The sequence below is a fragment of the Tympanuchus pallidicinctus genome, unplaced genomic scaffold (assembly GCF_026119805.1).
Source record: "Tympanuchus pallidicinctus isolate F22 unplaced genomic scaffold, pur_lepc_1.0 scaffold18, whole genome shotgun sequence".
NCBI lineage: Eukaryota > Metazoa > Chordata > Aves > Galliformes > Phasianidae > Tympanuchus > Tympanuchus pallidicinctus.
In genome coordinates, this window is record NW_026294699.1 from 10,432,924 (window position 1) to 10,448,107 (window position 15,184).

The window sequence follows — 15,184 nt, forward strand, 5'->3', positions numbered from 1 at the left end:
GGGCACTGAGCTGGAACACAAGCATGCAAGGAATGCATTCCCACCTTGTCTCACCCCAAACCTGGCTCCTGCCCTTTGAGCAGCCCCTGATCTGCAGGGAGAGGAGAGCACAGAGCAGCTGTGATTTATGCCCATGTCATGGGGGAAAATGCAGTTGAGTCCTGAACATCAACTTGTCCCTACCCAGGGACCTGAGGGCCTTAAAGTCGCAGGCCTTAGGGACAATGCAGGCCTGGACTATACAAATTTGGACGATGTACCTGGGGAATCTGGCACAGAGCTGGCAAGGTTTGATGCTGGGCACATGGGCCACGAGGTGGGCAGCAGGCAGGGACGAGGGCACTTTTTCCTCAATTTCCAGAAGAAAAAGCAAATCCCTCATAATCTGTGGGGACGGGGCACCTCGCTGTCACCCCCTGCCTGCCCCCACGAAGCCCCAGGCAGCTCACTGCTTATCAGCCACCCCTGGGCAGGAAAATAGCCGGCCACTTTCCCTTCCCGTATGAGCGATTGTGGAGCGGGCACTGCTCAGAACTCACCCAAGCTGTGCCAGGGCCGTGTGCTCAGAAACCACCGGCCATACTGAGATCTGACCCCCAATTCCCAGCACCGGGCACAGCCCTGATAACAACCTGGAGTCACACAGTGTGCCCACGTGAGCCGAGTTCCCTCTGGCATGCCAAGAGGTATGCAGGTGCTGTTTAATCTGGTGGAGTGACAAATTCCTCCTGCCCCATTGCAGGCTTTCCACAGCTGTCTTGGCAGGGAAACACAGCTTTTCAAAGGAAATCCAGATACACAGGTGATCTCAGCAGAAGAGGCTTTAGGAGCTGGCTGGGAAAATAAAGTCTGTTCTCAACCAGCTGTGCAGCGGCAGTGAAGCCGATGTCCAAACTGTCCCCACATCCTTCTGCTGGGGAAGCTCTGCTGGGGTGGGTGAGGACAGGTGCCCCTGGCTGCAGGCTGCTAAGAGCAGGGGATGGGAGCCAGGGGAGCCTGGAGCAGCCCGTGCCCATTCCCTTTACTCTGTGGCCATTCCTTTTACACCCTTTACTCCATAGCACAGCGACATGCACTGTAGTGGCAATGGTTTTAACCTTTGCGCTGCTCATTCCTTCCCTGTGTTCCCAATGAACTGCTCAGTCTCTCATCCCTTATTCCTTGTCACTTATCCCCTATGCCTTATGCCTTGTCCCTCCTCCTTTCCCCCTTCCACTCCGTCCCTTGTCCCCTGTCCGTCATCCCTTGTTTCTTGTCCCTTATACGCCATCTCTTTTCCCTGTGCCTCATGCTGGGACCTCATCTAGCTGAAAGCCAAGGCTTCAGGCTCTAACCCTGCAGCTCAGTGCCTCACCAAGGTGCCACATGCCCAGCTCTTGTTTGTGTCTCTGGGTCACATCTTCACCAGCCTCAAAACAAGGCCTTAGTTTTTGCTGCCAGGCAGCTGACCCCTGGCCGTCCCGGGAGATGGGTCCCTGAAGGCTGGCAGGGATTTACAGCCACTGTAATTTATGCTGGAGGACAGAGCCAGCACTGCAGCGGCTCAACAGCGTGGCTGTCCCAACATGACCCTACCCTGTAAGAGGGACAGAGTCCTGTGGAGAGACAGACATCCCCTGAGGACAGACAGATGTCCTCTGCAGACAGCAGTGGCATTCACAGGGTGGACTACAAGCTGCAAATGTTGTCACCCTTCCTCCTCCAGGCAAAGAACAGGCACAATGTTTTAAAGCACAAGTATATGCCTCTAGTTTGGTGAGCTGGGAGGAAACTGCTCTTCTTCAACCCAAGAGGGACATGGTGGGAGCTGGATGGTCAGTGTGTGACACAAAAGCAATGCATGGCAATGGTATTGCACTAAAAGAAAGCACTTGAGCACTTAGGGCAAGCAGAGGGGCTGTAAACAAGCTACCAGAGCCTGGAACACCCCCAGAAATCCCTGAAAGCAATGTAGGAGGGAAATGAAAGTCCAAAAGCCACTTGCACTCCATCACATCATGCCAGCGCTGGGCCGCCACTCACTTCCTCCCTTCCTGCATACTGGGGCTCAGACCAAGCAGCCACCCCTGCTGCAGGAGGATTGCGGTGCAGACGGCCGAAGAGCTGTGCCATGTCTTCAGCAGGGTGTTGAAATCCAGCCCTGGTGCCCCTGGGCTGTTCCTCCTCCCTGTCCTCCTGGGTGAGAGGTCTGCCTTGCTTGGCTCTGTTTACCACATTGTGGATTTCCCCCTCCAGCCGTTTCTGTATTCTCACTGCAAAGTGATGCAGAACCACCTTGGCAAAACAAGTGAAAGCTCAGCACCAGTTCCAACCAGCAAGGAGCTAGGAGCTCCCGTGGCAGAAGGGGGCATGTGGGGTCATCCTGTAAGAGCTCTGCGGGGGACCAGACATCCAGGATGGGGCTGTCACCTCCCAAACCTGCCTCCAGCATCACCAGCATCCCTGTGGGACAGCCTGGGACAGGGCTGGCCCCCAGCACAATGAGTCTTTGGTGATGAAACCTCTGTGGTGGGACACACGAGCAGCCTGTACCGAGGTCACGCTCTTCTTAATAGGATTTCACCATCCAGAGAGTTACTGCAGGAGGACAACACTGGTTCTGCTGTGAATTATCCCTGCCTGTCCCCAGAGCTGGGTGGTGGAACCCCCATCTCCTTCTGCCCCAAATGTGGGGAAGGTGCACCAAGCCTTGCAGCACATATGGGGGTTGGGTGAGCCCATCAGCCTGCCCATCACCCTTGGATAATATTCTCTGAGCCCAGTGCTCATTTTTACCCCAATTACACCCAAAGGCAGAAGTCAAAAGGCTATTTCTATGCACTCCAGAAGTGCTGATAGAGAGGAAATTTTCCTGCTGTGCAAAACGCTGTGGTGTGAGCCCAGCCCTGCTCCAAGATATCAGAGCTCAGTGCCAAGGCAAAACTTCATGGGAAATCAGCCTGCCCTGGGCTGCCTGCTTACGGCACCGCTTGCTTTGTTTTGTTCCCAGCTCGAGATACCGGTCGGACAAAAAATGCTTTGTAAGGATGGAATTAAAAAGGATGATGCAAAGCCCACAGGGTGCCTGGGAGAGGAAACGTGAGCGGCCAGCAGTCGGCAGCCACGGGGTGCAGCGTGTTTGGAGAACACAGGGTTCCATTGCCCGTGCATGTGACTGTGTATAACCACCAGTTACACACTAGATTTAATCTTGGGTCAACAGTCACAGATAATTTGAACCTCACACAAATTGTTCGTTGCACACTTGCGGGGTTTTGAGGTTTGTTTTTTTTTTTGCTACTTTTTGTTTGGCCCAAACAACCTCAGCAAAACCAATGAGCCCTGGCTTGTGGTGCCCAAGGGTTAGGGCTTCTTGTGTGCCCCTGATGCCTTCCCAGTGCTGTGCATTTGCTATAGAGAGGGAAAATGGAGGATACAAGGCAAAACCTCCAGTCTGGAGCTCAGCAGGGGTCATCAGCCCCTCTGTTCTGCTGCTTTGTGGGTGACTATGCAGAGGGTGCCCTCAGCACCCTGCAGTAGCACAGTGCAGGTGCTGCTTTCCTGCACATTCAGCCCCAGCTCATCACCCACTTGGGCGCCTGGTTTTCTCTCTGGTGGCTCCTTGAGCCTCGAGCTGGCACTGGAAGCCCATCTGGTATCAAAGAGCAGCAGGGATGTTGGTAACAGTGCTGCCTTGGGTTAATTGAGCAGAGGGATCCACCAGCTCATTCATAGCTGGGCATCGCAATGGCCCCCACCTCTGCACGGAGCAGCCTGCTCCCCAGCAACTCCACCCTCCCACCAGCACCAACAGCCCAGCTTCAACACACAGGCACTGATTCTTCTTTCCCAGCACTGATACATCTGCACAGAATGGGGGAAAACCCCTCTGGGACAAGGAAGAGAAAGCGCTGCCACAGGAACAAATAGTAATAATACTGCTGATAGCACTGAGCACTTTTCCAGAGCTTCACAAACATTAATTTGTGCTGGTACACAGTTCGGTGTATGGTTCCCATTTTATCCACTAGGAAGAGAAGTGGCCATTTTAATTTAACCTAACTCCTCTTTAATTTAATGCTGGGGCACTTGCAAGAATATCTGGAGCCTGTTTCAGAACTCCTGCACAGGAGAGTCATGCTCCAAAGGGTGGCACATGGAACAGCAGCACCAGCAGTGCCTTTCCAAGTTATCCCCATTCCAGCACAAAATCTGGTGCCCTGAATGGTGCAAACAGTGCAGGCTTCACCATGGCCCTTGAAGCTCTCCCTGCAGCAGCAGCAGCTCGCTGTGCCTTCGCTTTCTTTCCCTTTGCTTTAGTGCCTTCCTGCGTCCTGTCTCCACACCGGGTTGCCTCCTTAAGTGTCTGACTTTAATTTCTCTCCACCAAGAGCCGGGCCTAAGCAATTACATAATAATGAGCTATTCATCCAGAGGGAGGGCACGGATCTAGGTTAATTGGGCTGACAATTGAACTCAAGCCTTTCCGGTTTTGCCCAGTTTTCCTGAATTTTTTTTTTTTCTCTTCTTCTGCACAATCTCTGCAAAGCTCTCAGCCTCGTTAATTAATAAGGTAACTTCCCCCCGAGGGCTGTTTTGTTCTCCCCTCCCTCCTGCCAATGCTTGGGTAGAAGAAGAAGCAAGAATTAGCTAGCTGGTAACGAAGCAGCCGGCACTGGGCAGGATGGAGCTGGTTTGCTCTGATGGCTGTGCAGGCTGCTTGGGGCTGCTGCTGCTCTCCTGGGTTTTGGGGAAACAATGCTGCATGTGCAACACTGGTGCTGTGCCAACACAGGTTGGATGTGGTGGGTGGATGCGGAAAGCAGCTGGGCTGGGTGGGGGCTGGGTCATGGTGGGGGCTGTGAGGATGGGGGGAGAGATGCGAAAGCACTCATGGCTCCTTGTGAACAGACAAACCTAAATACTTGTGTGCTTCTGAAGCCCTCTGAGCCACCAGGAACACAGGGCAGATGAGCAGGGCTGCAGCCCAGCACCTTGTGACAGCGGTGACACTCAGGTGGTCCTCAGCACTGTCCCACCAAACTGGGATGCTGCAGGGAGGGATGGAGGGAATGGACCAGACTGTCCTGCACACACCAGCTGCCACCACCATGGGAACAGGTCCTGCTGCTGCCCTGGCAGCCGCATGTTTTCTGTGTTTTACTCTGCAGCATCACACGCGTGCAGTTTGCCAGCTCCATCCTGGTTGGTACTCACGCATGTGCCAGATAGAAACACATCCATTTCCCCATCGTTTTCCTGTGTTGGGGACTTATGGAGCTGAATGGGGCCAAACCACTCCCATGGCCATGCTCCTGCTCCAGGACCGCAAGCCCCGGAGAAGAGCCACTTATGGATGCTGCGCCAGGTTATGGGTTGGCAGCGTGGCGGCCTCGTGCTGAGGAAACAGCCGTGAGCTCCAGCCCTGGGGAGGGGTGGAGGCCCTACACAACGTGTTCCTTCAGAGTGTTTGTCAGCACAGGCACAGACAAACATTTTGTGGGGCCTTTGCCAGGAGGACAGGGTTAACGTGCACGGAGCCCCGAAGGACGCAGGAAGCGCTGCAGCCATCGCTGAGAGCTCCCAGCCTCCACGCACTGCCAGGGCACGGGGAGCCTTGCACCTCCGGGGACTGCGTTACTCAAGGCCTTGTGTACAAACAGGAGCAAAAAGCATTAATCCTAGCAGGAGGGAACATGTGTCCTGGTGCTGAGGGGTGAGAGGAAACCATCAGAACACTCTCTGGTGTCCCACACCCTCACCACCCACCGGCCTGTCCCCCAAAAGGGGCTTTACTTTGAGATGAATGGGGGGGAGAAGTGAATTAAGGGATGTTTGCGGGATTTGGGATGAAAAATCCCACATTGGGATCGTGGGGAGAACCGGGGGGCCAAGGGGAAGCAGGGCAGAGCCAAGCCAGAGGCACGGAGCAGGAGGAAGAGGATGATGAGGGATGCCAGGGGCCCACAGCCCACATATTTTCCAGCAACACTTTCCATGTGAACCCTAAAGACCCCCTAGTTCTTCAGATCCACGAGTTTTTCATGAATTTGCCCTCTGATTCTCTCCTCCATTTCACTGAGGGGCAGTGGTTTTGGATATAGGGATGGGATGCAGGGATAGGATGCGAGGGTGGTGTACAGGGCTGGGATGCAGGAATGAGGCGAGCAGGGTGCTGTGCAAAGGAACCAGATCTCGCTCCGAGGCTGGGCTGGCAGCTTCACGCTCCCACACACGATCACACAGTCCCCTCTAGTGGATATTTCTCTTGCATCCCCACTGCCATCCTGCCCATAGCGTACAGGGCAGCACCGCACTGCAGGCCCTGGCCCTGAGCACCAATGCCAGGCACGAACCGCTCAGCTCTGCACACCAAAGTGGGGCACAGCAGCCAAAGCTCCGTCCGGCTGCCGTCGAGGGCTGAGCCATCCCCTGCTCTGCTCACTCCCTGCCTGCGTACTCGGGTGACTCAGCCCTCCATTCCTTCCCTGCTGTTGGCCCCCACCACCCGCAGGCTTTGCGTCAGGGCTGCCCCCTGTGTGGCATCACTGGGCTCGACCCCAACCCCGCAGCCCCGCTCCCCCGCTTCAAGGTATTTGGGCTTTGGCCAACGTGAGAGCAAGTTGATGAATAGCTCAGCGGGAGCATCGCTTGCTCCGATCTCATCAGGTCCTGCTGTGCTGAAATGGGTTGGAATGGGGGTGGTGACTTTACGAGGGGTGCCTGCACCCAGGTAATGGGATTGGCCTCGCTGCCCGTAGCTTTTGAGCAATGTCAAAATCAGCCCTTAGTGCTGACATGTGAGAGGTGCTTTCCTTGCTTCCAGCATCCTTCGTGTGGGCTGAGGGCTGATATCAGGATCCAGTGCTCACAGTGGGGCTTTGCAGGCTGCCCCACAAACCAGGAGCTGTTGTCCAAACTCCAGCAAGATTTTTGGCCCCATAGTGGCTTTTGAGGGACACACACCTGGTCCAGGCTGCGCTGCCCAAACTCACCAGGAGCAAATAGATGCCCCTGGGTGTCCCAATCCCATCATGGGTTCTCCCCAGGCCCCCACAGCAGCCGCATGCCCCCTGAGTCCACTGAGCCCACAGAGAGAGGCTGAGGCTGTGGCACAGAGAGGTTTATTGTGCGTCTCCTTCGCGGTGCGGCAATGGGAACATGCATCTCTTCGTAGCCACTTTCATGCTCAACAGAGAGGAAAAGCCCCAAATCTAAGCTCTTTGGTTAACCCTGTGAGTGCCAGGGACACACAGGGAATGCACATCCCAGTCCTGGTGCAAATGCTCCATTCTTCCCCCAGTATTGGGGGGAGAGGGTCCGACCCGTGCTACCCCTTGGGCTCAGAAATGCGCATCTCAGGTATGAGCTGTACCACATTTTTCCTTGCCACTGCATCTAGGCAGGATTCAAGCTGTGGCAGGATTGGACTCACCAGTGAACCACAAACGTAATCTCTGAGTGCTTTCAACCATCTAACCCAGTGGTCTGAACTGGAAGAGAAAAATCAAACTGTCCTTAAAGCTGCACGGGGCAGTGAAAATATAGGGAAAAAAACAATTCCCAGCACCAATGTTTGCTTCCTCTGTGCCTGGAGGGGAGCCCAGGATGAGGCACGTGCTACCTGGAGAATGCTCCCATCCCTATGCCAAAGGCAGAACCACAGGTGGGAAACTGCAAAACCCAAACTCTGCTTTTTGGGAAGCCAGATGCCAGCAAAACTTGATGTCTATTGCAGTGCTCCTCACCAGCCTCTGTTTTATAGATGGGTGTTTGAAAATAAAAGCTCTGCATAGCCCATCTGAGCACTGAAAGGAGCACACTGTGATGGAGAACTGCATCACAGCCCTGAACAAGGTGGATGCAGTAGGACAGCAATCCACATGGGATTTCTATGTGTGCAGGTGGAGCCTGACACAGGAGACACTCCAGCTCTGTCTTCATTTGCTGTGAACCCCTGTGGCCTCTCCAGCATCACACATCCCACCAAGGGGATGCTGGGTCCGGAAAGCTATGTCCCTGGGATCTGCCCAATGGCTGGATTTGGGCAACCACAGTAATGTGCCAGCTTATTTCAGCTCAAGGATGGGCTGGGAGAGCACTCCGGAGAGCTTGGGCAGCTCATGGTATCAGTGGGCAAAAAATCAACTCACAGCCTATACAATGCTGTGCATGATGCTTAGCAGAGCTGCACCTCAGGTGGCGGCACAGCCCGAACCATGCCTGAAGCACACAGTGGTTTGAACGGGAAAAACTCAAAATCATTGTGGATATCACTCACAAACCATGCAGACTGGACACAATGGCCCCATCCCAACAGACAGGGCTGCTTTTGGAAAGACCCGAGGCAATTCGGGTTTCACTCCTGGTCCTACAGCAGCTTGGGAAGGCACAGATTTGAAGCATCGACTTCAAGAGCCCCTCCAGGTCCCACACACGGTGGGACAGACTGCTGCTGCTGAAATTTGTTGTTTGTTGGCTATGTGGCTCTGGGCTCAGATTGCTTTGTGCTGATGGGGATGAGAGAGGAGAGGAAAGATAAAGGTGCAAGGCAAGCAGCACAGAGGATGACCAACCATGGCCACACATCTCAGCGGAGAACTTCACCCCTGTGGTCAGCAAGTCTTTGGGCAGGACAGAGGGAACAGTGGTGGGATCTCAAATGGTGTGGGCAGACCCTGCAGCATGCAGTGACAGCTGCACAACCAGAGAGATCTGCATCATGACATCTCTTCCCACAGAGCCAGGAGAAGCAGCAGCAGCCATGTGCAAGGTTGCTGTTGTTTGAGGGAAGGGGCAGGCTCAGGGAGCTGGGAGGTGCCACATCCCAAGCAGGCAGCAGCATGATGGCCTCACCCTGCTCCCTGCCCAACCCCATGGTGCTCTGCCACCTTCTCTGCGATGCTATACCTTCTCCACCACCTCATGTTTTATGTTTTCCCATGCAGCTCTGCATCAATGGCTTTAGGATGCTTGGTGCATTGACTGTCCCACTGCCCAAGCCCAGCAGTTGGTACCAGCCAGGGCTGATCCATTTCTGGATGGATGCACACCCAGAGCTCTCCTGTCAAGCTCATTCTGGACATGATGAGGAGAGCGATGGGGCACGGACCATGTAGCCATCACATGCACAGCCCCTGGCTTTGAAATCCATGGATCACCACCAGCGAAGGCTCGCTGAGTTTCTTACAGCTCCTGGCTAATGAAATGTCTGCTCCTTCTTTCCTGAATCAGCACCAGAGTTTCTCGCAGCTGCAGCAGCTCCTCAGTGATGGGATGGATGCAGATCATTCATGGCAGCAGGAGGACAAATCCATCATGGCATGACTCCACTATGGAGGGACAGAGGGATGGCTGCGCTGTGCCAGAGGGGGAAGATGACACTGGGGGTCCAACATGGCACAGAGGGCAGCCAGGCTGAAGTCCAAGGTACCCTTCCTTTCCCACCCCATACGTGTCTGACCATCTGAATGTCTACCTGCCCATGGTGTCTGCCTCCATGAGGAGATGAGCAGGCAGCTGGGATGGAGGCCAGGATAGAGGCAAGGGTTTAGGCCACGTGGCCCAGCAGCAGCCGTTTGCTGTCCAGAATGGCTCTCCAGTCATCAGACCAGGACTGCAACCGGCGCCTGGGCGGCTCCAGCTGCAGATGCTTGTTGTGGCAGGCAGTGAAGAGTACGTGCTCCCAGCTGGGGTTCACCTCGGCCCCTGCAAAGCAAGGAGAGGCCAGATTGATGAGTTCTCCCACTGCGAGGCGCTCCTTGCACATTGCAGCCTGCAGACACATCCCCCTAACAAGAGCATCATCAGCAGGGCAGGAACAAGCACCCATCACTTCTGATTCCACCCATACATGCTCAGTCCTGCTGCCCCATTGTGCCCTTACCAGTTATATCAGGTCTGTCATCGATGAGCAGGTCAGCAGAAACCACTGTCTTATCCCGTGTCAGAACGATCTGCTCCAGAAACTCAGGGCCAAAGTGCTTCTCCACCCAGGCATACTGCAAGGCAAAGGGAGCAGTGAGCACGGGCAGCCCTGGCACCTCCACAGATGGTTCAGCAGTGGGAAGGATGCTGCTGGAGAACAAGCTTTTTTACATGTAGGCAGGTTCTGGCATCATATGTAATGTTAAGGCCAAGTGCATGCATTTGGCAGAGCACAGAAAGCACTACAAAGGTGCTTGGGAATAATTCTGATGGAGCAGGAAATGTCACGGCTGGGTCACAGCTGGGGGAGCCAAATTTCAGCCCTGCTCACCTTCTCATACGGGCAATAACGGTACTTCTTGATAGGGCTTGTGCAGATGAACACGTCAGTGCTGCCAAGAGAGAAAGAGGGACAGTGTCACTAGGAGGCCAAAGCCTGCCCCCCCGAGCTGTCCCTGCACGTCCAGCCTGGCATCAAAGCAGCCCCCACACACAGACCAGGGGGATTTAAGCTGTCAACCCATAAGATCCCACTCTCAGGATGTGCACCCTCACTCACAAGGACATTCTCCTTCTTGTTTCCCTTGCTGGGAGCAGAGAGCTGAAGAGAAGGGGATGCACGTGGCTGATTTGCAGCAAGCCTTCTGCTTCCTCCTCCCAGGCCCAGCACTCCCAACACTGACACTGCACTGAGCACTGCTGCCAGGAGGCAGATCAGCCTGCAAAGCCAGTGCTGCTCCCCCACCAACCCCAAATACCATGGAAGGTTCCTACTCACTCTGCCAAATTTGACATTTGCTTCACAGCTTCCACAGCGCCAGGGAGCGGGTCCAGCTCAATGAAGAAGTTCTTGGATTCCCAGATGCTGATAGCTTTCTCCTGTGAGAAGGAAGAGAGCTGTTACTGCACAGGACTTCTTGGTGCTCCCTCCTCTGCATGAGCGCATTTTCCACAGATGGAAGCAGTGAGAAAGATCATAGTTATAGAATGGTTTGAGTTGAAAAAGACCCTTAACAGTCATCCAACCCAAATCCCCTGCAATTAACAGGGACATCTACAGCTAGATGGGGTAGAGTTGGTTCTGGTCCCCTCTTGGTGATCTGCATCTGCCCTGTACACTTTAGGTTGGAGGCTTAGTTTTGCCTGTGCAGCCCGACATGTGGGGAGAAAGCTGCTTCAAAGCACAGAATATTCAGCACCAAACTGAATTTCAGGTCTGTGTCTGGAGGAGCAGTGCCATGTGGATCCATCTGAAGTGGGCAGGTTCCTGCGCTGCAGTGTGATGTAGTTCAAGTCAAGATGCTCTCTGCCCTATTTATCTCCATTAGATCACTTAAGATATCAGCCAGGCTGTTCTCATAGGAGACAGTGTATTCTAGGAAGCATTACATGCCAGAATGAATGCATATAGTCTTCCTCAGAGATGCCCAGGCAAATAGAACAACACCAGGCAATGGTTTTTGAAAGACATAACATCCAGATCTGCGGCCATGTTGTAGTGGTCTGGTCCAAAGGGAGAGCGGAGCAAAGAGACACCACAAGGAATGAAGCCTTGGGAAAAGCAGAGCCTGCTGCACAGCTCTGAGGAACAGCATCCAGAGCTCCCTCAAATAGGAAGCAGCCTGGCAGCTGCCAAGAAAAGCAGTTATTTTGCAGACATGGGGGCCTTGTGGAGGAGAGCCTGGGAACAGCATGAGTGCATGCCCAGAAAGCAGCCATGTCCCAGAGTTAAAATGCAGCTGAGCAGCTGGGAGAAGACGTGAGCCCTGCTCTGAAGGATTGGTCTTGACTCTGAGCACCTCTGCTGCTATATTTGGGGAGAGGAAACAGGGAGAAAAGGAACTTAAATTCCTGAACTAAAACCAACAGCCTAGCAGCTCGCCAATGGTCCAGGCAGACATTCAGACTCCAGTTGCTCTGCCTCACATTAGTGGGCAATGTTTTATTTCTACGGAACTGAATGTAGCTGCACAAGAGACATCTGAGAGATGTGGCCTGATGCAGCAAAGCACTTCAAACTGCACTGAAGTGTTTTCTTACAGCAATGACTTCCACAGCTATTCTGCTTCCACTTATGTCAAAAAGCATTTTGCAATCAAGCTTGATGGGGGAAGAACTGAGCCCACGCTGATGAAAAAACCCGCTCAGCTCTTACAGCCAGAGTAACTCCCTGCAGCATGGCAGTGCAGAAGAAGTTCCCCAACCTGGAGATCCCACCTTGCACCAAGCAGGATGGGCCCTTCTGAAAACTTCCACCCCAATTTTCTGCTGCTTCTCTCTCCCAATGAACAATTTCACCCAGAACTCCCCACCCTTCCATGCTCTATGCGCTATATGCTGCTGTTCTCCATTTGTTTGGGCTCTTTTCATCCTGTTTCCCAGTCTCCTCTGATGGCGCTCACCAATGAAGGGGGCTGGAACATGCCATGCTCCTGCAGCCACAGAGCAGCTTCTGCTCTTCTTACCCCTGATCTGGGAGCAAGACGGAAGCAGAGCTGCCCCAGGGCTGGTCTCTAGGAGATCTGCTATTTCAGCCCAAGATATGGAGGTTTTACACGACTGTGCAGACATGGCCTTATCTCATTTAATACATTCAAACAAGTTTAGATTCAGAAAACTAAAAAGTGTCATAATGCAGTACGTCTGTCTCATCTTTATCATCCACATTACTGCGTGGATGATGCCTTATTTCCCTCCCACCCACCCCAACTACAGAGCACCCATCAACCCTTCAGCACTTCAAGCTGCTTAGGACTTTGCCAATGGGAGAGCCTGAGCCCCATGCACGCCCCCCTTCTCGCAGGCACCACACCACTGTAGTCCTTGTATCCATCTCCATCCACACACGCAGGGAAAGGAGATGTGCATTAAAAGTGCTGGATTTCGGGGACACAAAGCACTGCTGCATGCAGACATGTCCCTAAGTTTGGGTGTTACTCATCACCCTCCCTGCACCCACAAGCGAACCGCAGCCCTGCACGGGTCACAAGGGGACGCACAGACTCACGCTCAGCTCAGCTGCCAGGCGCCCGTATTGCTCCGACACCCAGAAGCCCCTCCGGTCCTCCAGGGCAATGTAGGGCTTGTCGGGATACCTGGCCCTGAACTTCTTGAGGAATCCTCCCTCGAAGTCGGCCAGGACCCCATCCATGTCCACCAGCACGCGCAGCGCCCTGCGGGACCCCGCTGTGGGGCCGGATCCCCTGCCCAGCCCTGCCAAGGGACCGCAGTGCCGGGGCCGCAGGTGCAAGATGCTGCTCAGCAAAATCATGGCAGAGAGGGGCTCGGGGCGTCCTTTTTTTGAGGAGAAGGAGAAGAGGAGGAGGTTATTTCAAGCACGCACTCTGCAAGCAGACAGCTCTTGCAAGCAAGTCCCCTTGCAGCTGCAGTAGGGAAAAGCACGGGGGTTGCAATCCGGCGTAAAGGGGCTGAGGAGAGGAAGCAAAAGGGGTGCAGAAGGGATGTGGGGATGCAAAGGGGGTGAGGAGGGGATGCGGGAGGGAGGCAATGGGGTGCAGAGGCTCTTCCTCGCCCCAGCTCCTCCCCACCCATCCCTCCCATGCAGCAAGCACCGAGCGGAGCGCTGCGGGCCCGGGAAGCCGCGGGCCGGGGCACTGCGGAGCGCTAGCCCCGACCCGGCAGTGCAAAAACCCAGTTCCTCTTCCCGGTGCCTGAGCGAGTCCGGAACGGCGGCACCGCCTTAAAGCGGCACAAGCGCCTTGCAAAGCTCGGCTCGGCCGTCATTCCGAGCCGCTTTAAGCCGGCTGCAGCCGCGCTCCCTCCCCTTCCCCGCGGTGCCGGGGGGCTGCGGGGCTCGGGCTGCTGCCCACCCGCCGTGGTGCGGCTCGTCCTGCGGTCCCCGAGGTCGGCAATAGCATCGTTGCTGACTCCCTGCTGCCTTTACCACCGTGTTTTGGGGTGCGTGCAGGAGACACGGGTGCAGATGTAACGCATGCAGTGTTTTTCTGCAGCAAAACCTTAATGTGCTTTGAACCAATTCGCGGGAAGAGTTAGACTTTGCCCAGGGTGTCACCTGCTGTGACAGCTCCGTGTGATGTGAAGGTTTAAAAGAAGATACCTGGACACAGAAGAACTCTTTAGACAGTGCTGGGAAACATCCGACCGTGCAAAGGAGGGACTCAAGTTGTCAGAACAAAGCGCTGACATAGAAACAGCGTGCAGGAAGGGCTGCATATTCTGACACAGGACCAGAGATCACCACGGCCAGAAAGCGCTTGGGGGATTTCAGCTGCTATAAAGAGCAGGGAGGCATCAAGAGTGTGACTAACAGGATTAGGCAGCTGCTGAGTTGGGAATGAAAAGATTTTGTCCGACAGCAATGATTCAGCTTAGCAGAACCAAAATATTTCGTCTTCCAATTTCCGAATAATTTCTAGCGGGGCACGCTGTCCTTGTTGCGTAGAAAGGGCAGTGAGTTGTGCACAGCCAATAAGGGTCAGCGAGTGTGCAGAGGGACAGAATTCCTGATCAAACTGAACAGGGAAAACGTGCAGTTTCAAGCGGGTAAGAACATGTTTTACTTCTCACAACGAACGGGATTTCAGTGCACTTCTCCGAGCACGTATTTGTCTCTCATCGACAAGCACAAAGTTTTGCTCACGGGACGCCTGGCAGCCCCAGCAGCTCAGCTTATACAAACCGAATGAACATCACTGCTACCCGGCACCAGGGGAACGAATCTGTCCCCTGATGTTCAGGAGCGCTATTTGCACCTCATCAGACAGCGCTCACCGAGCTGAGCCACCGCACCGCGGCAGGAAAGGCACAGCCCCGCTCCTGTCCTTAAGGGCCGTTCCGACCAAAGCCGTGCCGTCAGAGCCTCAGATCTGACTGCGCAGATCCGAGCCGCAGGTGTTCAACGCACGCTGCCCCGACAGAAGGGGCTTGCCGTTGGGGCTGGGGCCGCGCCGAGCCCCTCGCCGCAGCAGGCCTGTGCCAAGAGCAGACCGAGCGTGACAGCAGCCCGCCGCTGAGGAGCGCTGACACAGAAGGGCCGGTGACGTCACTGCAACGTCACCCGCCCGCCCGGCGGCCCTGCTGAGTCACGACTTCTCGCGCTAAGATGGCCTCCCGCGTCCGGCGTGCGCGCGGGGGTGGTGCTTCCGGCTGGGCCGCGGTTACCCCGGCAACCGCGACGGGCGGGGGGGAGAGGCTTCTGCTCTCGCGAGACAGCGGAAGTGACGCGCGGCGGCGGGCGTCGCGCGACTCCCGCAGAGGCCGCTGATTGGCCGGTGGCGGCGGCGCCCGTGGCGGAGCC

At 55.0% G+C, this 15,184-nt stretch overlaps 1 protein-coding gene across 1 annotated transcript; it reads right to left on the reverse strand.

Moving 5' to 3' along the window:
- Positions 1–7,084: 7,084 nt before the first annotated feature.
- On the reverse strand, positions 7,085–13,544 carry NT5M (5',3'-nucleotidase, mitochondrial). Its single transcript, XM_052680138.1, has 5 exons — positions 12,914–13,544; positions 10,685–10,785; positions 10,238–10,298; positions 9,866–9,980; positions 7,085–9,687 (listed from the first exon to the last, which is right to left on the reverse strand). The coding sequence occupies exons 1-5, from the start codon at positions 13,175–13,177 to the stop codon at positions 9,530–9,532; spliced, it is 699 nt and encodes a 232-aa protein (XP_052536098.1). The 5' UTR covers positions 13,178–13,544; the 3' UTR covers positions 7,085–9,529.
- Positions 13,545–15,184: the final 1,640 nt, after the last annotated feature.